The 10,550-nt window shown below is 38.3% G+C and overlaps 1 protein-coding gene across 1 annotated transcript in view; it reads left to right on the top strand.

Annotated features, from left to right (window-relative positions):
* tgfb2 (transforming growth factor, beta 2) overlaps positions 1-10,550 on the top strand; it is a 63,814-nt gene continuing 53,264 nt past the window's right edge. Inside the window, exon 1 of the mRNA XM_056474740.1 lies at positions 1-962. Coding sequence (XP_056330715.1) covers positions 617-962 — 346 coding nt within the window. The 5' untranslated portion in view covers positions 1-616. The remainder of the gene's footprint in view (positions 963-10,550) is intronic.

The raw sequence follows: 10,550 nt of genomic DNA, 5'->3' as shown, positions 1-10,550 counted from the left end.
AAGTCAGTCCTTTATAAATCTCCCTCTCCAGCCGGCTGCATTCAGAATCAGATGTGCATGTGTGTGTGTGTGTGCTGGCACAGGGGACCGAACGAACCGAGGAGTGCGTAAACTGAAAAGGACACTGCGTTTGCGTGCTCTGCTCACTTTAACTCATCACTTACTTACTTTTTCAGTGCGTAAAACAGGTACACGCTTTATTTAGACATCAATTGGAGATGCGGTTTGCGGAGTAAACGCAAGACTCTTCCAGGACATATTTTAGGGGGAAATTGCGCGGCGCTTTTTTTGGTGAGAGTTTGCGGCGCTCTGATGCGGTGGAGGTGCGCGCAAAAACCCCGCAGGCGACGCGTCTGTCATCAACAAGCGCACCAGAAGAGCTTTGAGAAGGAGACACGTTCGAGAGTCAAACCAATGGCTGTTTTAGCTCTCTGGAGTTGCGTGCGTTTACAGAAAACCGATCTGGAATGAAGATCTCAGCCTTTCTCCAGCACATAACGGATCTGACGCGCGCATCGACTAGATTCGGAGGTACAACAATAATAATAATAAACATACTTTAAGAAAGCTATTATAACAGCATTTCATCTGCTTAAAAAAAAAACTAAACACAAAAATGAACTTGTACGTCTTGAGCCTCCTTCTGCTTTTGGATTTAGCCGCGGTGGCCGTCAGTCTATCCACTTGCAGCACTCTGGACATGGACCAGTTCAAGAAGAAGCGCATCGAGGCCATCCGCGGGCAGATACTGAGTAAACTGAAGCTGAGCAGTCCTCCTGAGATCTACCCCGAGCCCGAGGAGGTGTCCCGGGACATCATCGCCATCTATAACAGCACACGGGACCTGCTGCAGGAGAAAGCCAACGAGCGCGCGGCCACATGCGAGAGGCAGCGCAGCGAGGAGGAGTATTACGCCAAAGAAGTGCACAAGATAGACATGCAGCCCTTTTACCCTTCAGAGAGTGAGTTTTTCCCTAATAATATCATTCATGAAAAGTTTTCTTTGCATATTCTAAATGGGTAAATCCTATTAGCAGCGAATGACTGGCAATTAGTCCAATAAATAGTGCTAATGTTGCTTTGAAGTCATACTTGCATGAGATTTCAGAACTAATATTCAAAGTAGCGTGGCACAAAAATAAACAAATGTGTGAATATAAAACCAACTTGATCTTAAATGAGGTTTTAAATTCGCCCATTAAGACTTTCTCCTTAATAATATCATTTCAGAAACGTATTCTTTGCACCTAGGGACATCATATTAGCAGCCAATGACTGTCAAAATACAACATTAATTCAATAGGTCTGTTAAATAGTAGTGCTAATGTTGTTTTGGAGTCATACTTGCATGAGATTTCAGACTCAATATTTAAAGTAGCGTAGCACATGTTGTTACTGCTAAAAAACAGAGATGGCAAAAGCACACACACTCTTTACTCAAGTAGAAGTACAGATACTCATGTTTATAACGACTCTATTAAAAGTTAAAGTACTGACTATACTCTTGTACTCAAGTAAAAGTAAAGAAGTATGGCCTGAAATATTTACTTAAGTAAAAAGGATTCATTTCTACTAGCTGTTTTAGTTTCACCGTGGTAACTACACTGCACATCATGTACACATCTACACATAATAACTTACATTTCTAATTTTTTGGTACTAATTTTGTTGGAAATTTTCAGCTACAAACAACATCACTCCACAATATTCTCCAACAACACTGCTCAAAAAGTTGCCCCCGTGTATCATCACCTGGACACAAAACTGAACTGTACAGCTGTTAAGAACAACAGCTGCCATACTACAGATACAGTAGCCTAATGTAAAACTAAAGTGGCTTTCCCTGTACATATCAATAACAATATAGACTTTATTTACACATTTTATGTTACTATTTAAATCATTACCATTGAAGAAGCACTTAACAATTGAGGTTAACTAGAAATCTTTAAGGGAGTCATTCCTAATGAGTCAATTCATTTATAAATGAGTCGTTTTGAACTAATCTGAATGAACGATTCAGTGACAAGATAGAGATTCGGCGCCACCAATTGGAAGCTTTGGGTTCAATTTAATGTAGCCTCTAATAGCTTTGCAAAAATCTGATCATTAAAATAAATTTGAAGAGTTCACACTTAGCTGATGATTGATTATAAAGCTTGTTTGGCATGCTGTCCCGGAGAGAGGCCTGAGCTCATAAGATCCTCGAGCCTGGGGCTCCCTCTAATTTGCAAGGCGAGAGGGGAGTTTGGTCTCAGGTAGATCTGGAGAACTCCCCTGCTGTAGTAGCTAATGAACAGATAGTGATTGCTCTTAAGAGATAACTACTGTTGAATATTCACTACAGTGAATATCCCGAGAACCAATCAGAAGGCGTGAGTCGAATCCTATGTTTTCAATGTAGCAGCGTGTTGTTACTTCAGTTGGCATTTCTGTGTGGAGTTTGCATGTTCTCCCCATGTTGATGTGGGTTTCCTCCGAGTGCTCCGGTTTCCCCCACAGTCCGAACACGTAGTGTATGAGTGTGAATGAGAGTGTATAGGTGTTTCCCAATGATGGGTTGCAGCTGGAAGGGCATCCGCTGCGTAAAACATATGCCGGCGGTTCATAAATTGGCGGTTCATTCCACTGTGGTGATCTCTGATTAATAAAGGGATTAAGCCGGAAACAAAAAAGAATGAATGAATGAATAATCGATTTATGCTGAGACAACTTAATTATGTGGAACTCAGCATTTTTCACTGTGTTGCTTATCACTTCGTTTATGTTTCAGGGCGATACTTAGAATTTTTTCATATTCCACATTTTTAGATAGTTATATTTTGGCTAAATATGGTTCTGTCCTCACATTATTTATTCAGCTTTCAAACTGATCCTGATTCCTTTTGTTTGGTTTAATTTGACACTTATGACTGGTGTTGTGATCCACATATTACAAAATACAAGTTGCCATCTCCAGTCGTTGTCTAATATGAACCTCATGTCAGATGTGAGCCGGGATTATTTCTCATTGCTATTGCCAGACTCCCGAGCACATTCTAACGGACTAGTTAGTTTATTTGATGCGCATTAAATGTTCAGAAACCCAAGATCGGTCTCTTTTTAAAGGAGCACTGGCAGCCTGTCGCTGCTTGGAGGGATTTGAGCACACAATCTTTCTGTTACAGCGCAGATTTAACCACTGAGCCGCAGTCGCCACATCATAGGCTATAGTGTGGTCTCCTCTGATCAATATTTGTGCAGCTGTCTGCAGCGAGCCGCGTGCACCATCTTTACACTATTTACGCAAATTAGCTTGGTCGGGCAGCGATTCGAGAAGATACTTCAAATGCTTTTTAGCAACCCAACAGGTCAATATTATGATACGGATGATTCTAGAATGTGATTCTCATTGCTTTTACCTCACACACACACACACACACACACACACATATGCAAACGTCATGTTTGAATAATGCGTTGCAGTATGGCTACCCCACTGCAACTTAAAGGGATAGCTCAACCAAAAATTAAAATATAACCATTTCTTACTTACCCTCAAGTGTTTACGAGTTTATTTTTTATATTGAACACAAAAGCTGATAATTTGAAAAATGTTAGATACCTGTAATCATTGACCTCCACAGTAGAGACGGTGACGATATAAAGATTTAATATCACCATTATCATTCATTCATTCATTTTCCTTCGGATTAGTCCCTTATTTATCAGGGGTCATCACAGCGGAATGAACCACCAACTATTCCAACATATGTTTTATGCAGCGGATGCTCCAGCTGCAACCCAGTACTGGGAAACACCCATACACATTCATTCGCACAGACACACGCTCATACACTACGGCCAGTTTAGCTCACTCAATTCCCCTATAGCGCATGTGTTTAGACTGTGGGAGAACATGCGAACTCCACACAGAAACGCCAACTGGCCTAGATGGGGCTCGAACCAGCGACCTTACTGATGTGAGGCGACAGTGCTAACGGCTGAGCCACTGTGATGGCCATATATCGAAATTATAGTGACCAAAATGATCAAGGTTGTCAAAAGTATCACGGTTTTATTCAAATGATCTGAAAATGTTCATGAATAAAGGAATAAAAAGTTATAAATGTTAAATTAAATGTTCATAAACAAAGAAATAAAGAATAAATCAATCTGAGAATGAAGAAACAACAGATAAAATGTGAAGCTTTATGCAGTTTTGTAACAAAAGAACATAAGTGTGCATCAATACGTTTTATTGGTTTATTTATGTTTATATTCCATATACAATGTGTCTGGTGCATTTTATTTTCTTATTTAAGGTATATTTGTTAAATTTGCACTCGGAAAACTACCTTACATGGATCTATATTAAGTTGTTTTTCACAAAAATTGCATAAAGATGCTTTCAAGAGTTCACACTTAGCTGATGAGAGAGAGCCCTGAGCTCATAAGATCCTCGAGCCCGGGGCTCCCTCCTGTTTGCAAGGCGAGAGGGGAGTTTGAGCTCAGGTAGATCTGGAGAACTCCCCTGCTGTAGTAGCTAATGAACAGATAGTGATCGCTCTTAAGAGATAACTACTTACTAGGAGCATGTCTATGGTGCTGATTTGGATTAGTCAATTAACTTAAGTTGCATGTTTTTGGACGGTGGGAGGAAACCGGGGAACCCGCAGGTGAGAACGTGTAAACTCCACACAGAAACGTCGGCTGACTTGGTAAGGACTAGATCCAGTGACGTTTACTGTGAGGCAACAGTGCTAACCACTGGGCCACCGTGCCACCCATCTAGGAAAGGAAGAGGAGTAGGGGTGGAAGGGGGGATTCTTCAAAACTAAGATGGCTGTTATATGAAACTTAAGGTGTTTACTGTGGCTTAGGAATCGTCTGATTGGTGAATCACAAATTAGATAATGTGGGACCGGCTGCAAGCAATCATAAGCATGCGATCCTCTCGAAATTAGCTTATGAATATACTTCATTTATAAAAGCCAAAAGAGGGTGTGATTTGACGTTAATATTAAATTGTGATTTGCAATATAATGTTCGTTATTTTCAATAGTAAGCAGCATACACTTTAAATGAAGAAATACAGCATAAATCAACTGTATATTAAGGTTAAATAGATATTTAATAACTGTCTATATAAATATGCATTAGGATCCTGTCATGATTGGCTAATCACAATGTTACAGTTATCAAAATCGTGATAATAATAGAGTCATGATAATTAATAGTTAGTAAGGTGGAAATTGGGTAGGATTAGTGATGTAGAAAAAAATCATACTATATAAATATTAAAAAAACAGTAAATATTGTAATAATCAGTAGGTGATGATGAGCTAGTATTTAATAATAGCATGAATTGCGACTAAAACTAACGTGTTACCGAATATTCATTAGAATATTAAGTAAGGATCGTCCTCCATGAAGATATTTAGTCAATTTCTTACTGTAAATATGTCAAAACTATAGTAATGTGCATTGTTTATCACTTCATCACATCTTTTAAGGCAATATTTTCAATATTTAGAATTTTCTTTCTATATAAATATGCATTTGCATTGCAGCCTTTCGTGATCAGCTAATCACAATGTTACGGATATCAAAGAGTTATGATAATTAATAGTATGGTGGAAGTTGGGTAGGATAAGGGATGTAGAATAAAATCATACTTTATAAATACTAGAAAAACTGTTAATATTGTAATAATCATCAGGTAATTAGCCAATATTTAAAAATAGCATGAATTGTGATGAATATTTATTAGAATATTAAGTCAAGATCATCTTCCATGAGGATATTTAGTCAGTTTCTTACTGTAAATATATCAAAACTATTTTGATTAGTAGTGTGCATTGCTTATCACTTAATTTAGACATCTTTTAAGGCAGTCTGCTCAATATTTAGAATGTTCTGTCTGGGTCAGATATCGAAATCGTGATAATCAATGATAATGACAATTTGAGATGGTAAAACTAACCATCAGAATATCTGCCGGGGTGAAACCGGCAATCGCGACAACATTATTCCATACATGAGAAAAGATATAAACGGGTAAAATCCAAATGCTATGGATGTCAGTGGTTACACGTGTTCAATATTGTTCAAAATAACTTCTTTTCCCTACTGAAAAAAACAGCTTAAACCAGCCTAGGCAGGTTGGCTGGTTTTAGCTGGTTGACCAGCCTGGTTTTAGAGGGGTTTTGACCATTTCCAGGCTGGTTTCCAAAATGACCAGCTAAAACCAGCTTGACCAACCAAAACCAGCTATGCCCAGCTTAAACCAGGCTGGTCAACCTGGTTTTAGTTGGATTTAGCTGGTCCTTTTCCAGCTAGGAAATGGCTGGAAACCAGCCTGAAAATGGCCAAAACCCCTCTAAAACCAGGCTGGTCAACCAGTTAAAACCAGCCAACCAGCCTAGGCTGGTTTAAGCTGGATTTTTTAGCAGGGTTGTGTTCGATAAAGGGTGGCAAAGTGGCTCAGTGGTCAGCATTGTGGCATCACAGCAAGAAGATCGCTGGTTCGAGTCCCAGTTGGCTTTTCTGTGTGGAGTTTGCATGTTCTGCCTGTGTTGGTTTGGGTTTCCTCTGGGTGCTCCGGTTTCCCCCACAGTCCAAACACATGCGCTATAAGGAAATTGAATATATTAGTGTATTGAATGTATTAAGGAATGTATTAGGGAATTGAATAGTGTGTGTGTAATTATGAGTGTATGGGTGTTTCCCAGTGATGGGTTGCGGCTGGAAGGGCATCCGCTGCGTAAAACATATGCTGGAATAGTTGGCGATTCATTCTACTGTGGTGAACTGTAAAATCGAGACTAAGCCAAAGGAAAATGAGTGAATGAATGAATGAGTGTGTTCGATTAAAAAAAGAAACTCAACAGGTTCGTTACAAGTGAAGGTAAAGCAAACGATGACAGAATGTTCAGTTTTGGGTGAACTACCCCTTTAAAAGTCAGGCCTATATACCGTAAGCGAATCAATGCATTAAAGCTCTTTATTAATTATATAATCACTTTCAGTTCCCGGATCAAATGTGAGTTTACAGAATGAAAGAAAAATAATTTAGGAGATCTTTTCATACCCAGAGGTGTTATTTTGCATTAAATGTTATTCTTGGCTCGGCCTGCTGTATAAATACTCCAAATATGAATAGACATGGCATAGTGCCAGACCCAGTCAGCAAGGCATTTATGGGTTATAAATAATCCTTTGTGGACATTCAGAGAAACATCACAGATTATTTTAGGGATGAAAGCAGATTGTGGCATTAGGTCACAACGACTCTGCTCTAAATCCTACTGAGTCGCCTACATAGCATCTTAAAGCACTTTTTTTTGCAAATAGGCTCATTTTACAAGTCACATGGAGTTGAGTCTATTTAGTCAATCACTTTTAGCTTAGCATACATTATTGAATCGGATTAGACCATTAGCATCTCACTCCAACATGACAACATGAAAAGATTTGATGATTTTCCTATTTAAAGCTTAACTCGGTTACATTGTGTACTAAGACTGACAGAAAATGAAAAGTTGGTATTTTCTATACCACTATGGCTAGCAGTATAGCTAGTATAGTATAGCTCCTAGACATATCGACGTAGAAAATATCGACTTTTCATTTTCTGTCAGAAGATAGAACCTTTTCAGTTTACCCCAATCATAGTACACACTGTGTATCTACATAATAGCCAAGCTTTAAGTAGGAAAACCATCCAAACTTTTTTTTTATTTTAATTATTTGAGATGCTAATGGTCTAATCTGATTCAATGATCTATGCTAAGCTAAGCTAAAAGTGCTTCCGACAGACCCAGAGATTGGCTGAATGGGTTGAAAACATGTTAAAATTCAACTCTAACTTTAAATTGAGCCTATTTCCAAACTAAAAGTGTTCATTCAAGTTCATCAAAGGCACATTATCTTTGAAAAACCTGCATATAGGCCTGCATACAGTATAAATCATTCATCCGCTCTCTCTTTTTTTCTCATTAAAGTTACTTTGTTCATTGTTCTGTGAACTTTTTGCCTGTATGGTGATTAGATTCACTGTATTGGACGCCTGCCCTGGACTTGAGTATGCGAGTCGAGAATGATCCGTGCGGTTTGTGATACCTGCGAGTTGTCTGCGGTTCGCTGTGTGACAGGTTTAAAGCAGTATCACATGTGGCCCTATCGGATACTGAAATCCCAGAATGCACTGTGATGAGCTCCAGCGAAGTGAAGCAGAAATGTTGATTAGGGGACAAAAGGCTAAAGGCACACCTTAAGGAAAATGGGCTCTCTATGACTGCCATATTGTTGACTGCTGAAGAAATATGATATTATTATGGAGATAATAAATCAGAAAACCATTTTGTTTAAAAATAAACAAACAACTATTATAATATAAAATAAAAAATATATAGCTTGAGGTAAAATCCAGCTCAGAATAGGTCATCAAATTTCACCTTTCAAATTAACGTTGATAATATATATATATATATATATATATATATATATATATATATATATATATATATATATATATATATATATATATATATATATATATGTGTATATATATATATATATATATATATGTGTATATATATATATATATATATATATATATGTGCATATATATATATATATATATGTGCATATGTGTATATATATATATATATATATATATATATATATATATATATATATATATATATATATATGTGTGTGTGTATATGTATATGTATATATATATGTATAGATTTACATGTCAGTCAGACAGCCTGTGGGCGGTGCTTGCAAAACTGTTGTTAATTTCTGACAAGGATTTTTTTAATGTCTGGGTAAAAAACAGCAACTATTTTCCCATTGAACGCTATAAATTAGATTTTAAGAAACATTTAAAATATTTTAACTAATACTAATACTTCATTAATTTCAAACACACAGATTTCTTTACCTCATGAAAAGGCATCTATCTTTTACTTCTGGATATAAAGTAAAGCCACTGCACTGTTCAGCTCTACAGCATGCTTGGATGTTGGTGTATAAGAGATTTGTTTCTCAAATGTCTCCTGAGTCATAGTAGCTTACTAGCTTTTGATGTGGAGTTTTCCAAACCATAGTAAACCTTGAAACCGGTTACCATCCCATGCCCAGCCTTGAGTCTGAAGGTCTTGCTACATGATTTTAACTAACATCAAACACTATTATAATCAATGGTGACTCAAATATCTTGTGCGCTTCCTGTGAGCAGTGCTATTTGTAGTCGTCGCCTAAGTAGAGCGTTCCAAATCGGTCACTTATGAGATTCCATTTCAGTTAGAATCCTTAGAAGGCAGCTGCCTGTGTAGACCGTGCAGATTTTGGAACAGAGCCAAACGCGTGGCAAGAGAACAGCAAACAGAAACAGCAAAGAAGAACAGATTAATAACTGTAAGACAAGATATTTCACCTGACAATACAAATCATTTACTCTCCCTCATGTGGTTTATGAGTTATTTTCTTCACAAAAGAGGATAGTTTGAAGAATGCTGCACTGTAAAATGCAATTAGTTACTTTAAAATATTGAGTAAACCTGTTACCTTAAAAGCCACAAGTTGATTTTACTTTTAAAAAGTCAGTAAATGGTGGCACGGTGGCTTAGTGGTTAGCACTGTCACCTCACAGCAAGAAGGGTTCAGTACGGGTCATCTTTATCAGGCTTGTGTCTCCACAGTAAATACATGTGTATAAATGTTCATTACTAACCTTTTTATGAACAGGATTTGATTATAACTGCAGATCAATGATAGGGTGAAATAGCCTACTGTAACGTCTGCAGTTATATAAAATAAATAAATAAATGCAACATATATGAACACATACAGCCCCTTACAGTAGAGCTGCACGATTCTGGCTAAAATGAGAATCGCAATTTTTTTTACTTCTGGTCACTTCCGGTGTGTGGTACATTCCACGTCACTTCAGGTGTGGTACATTCCACGTCACTTCAGGTGTGTGGTACATTCCACGTCACTTCCGATGTGTGGTACATTACACGTCACTTCTGGTGTGTGGTACATTCCACATCACTTCAGGTGTGTGGTACATTCCACGTCACTCTCGGTGTGTGGTACATGCCACGTCACTTCCAGTGTGTGGTACATTCCACGTCACTTCAGGTGTGGTACATTCCACGTCACTTCAGGTGTGTGGTACATTCCACTTCACTTCAGGTGTGTGGTACATTCCGCGTCACTCTCGGTGTGTGGTACATGCCACGTCACTTCCAGTGTTTGGTACATTTCATGTCACTTCCGGTGTTTGGTACATTCCATGTCACTTCCAGTGTGTGGTACATTCCATGTCACTTCCGGTGTGTGGTACATTCCACGTCACTTCCGGTGTGTGGTACATTCCACGTAACTTCCGATGTGTGGTACATTCCACGTCACTTCCGGTGTGTGGTACATTCCACATCACTTCCGGTGTGTGGTACATTCCACGTCACTTCCGATGTGTGGTACATTCCACGTCACTTCCGGTGTGTGGTACATTCCCTTTCCGGTAGGAATCTGTCATTGTAAATTTGTTT

This window comes from Danio aesculapii, chromosome 16 (assembly GCF_903798145.1).
Source record: "Danio aesculapii chromosome 16, fDanAes4.1, whole genome shotgun sequence".
In the NCBI taxonomy this organism is placed as follows: Eukaryota; Metazoa; Chordata; class Actinopteri; order Cypriniformes; family Danionidae; genus Danio; species Danio aesculapii.
Note: the sequence above shows the minus strand (reverse complement) of the source record. Positions and strands in the feature narration are given on the sequence as shown.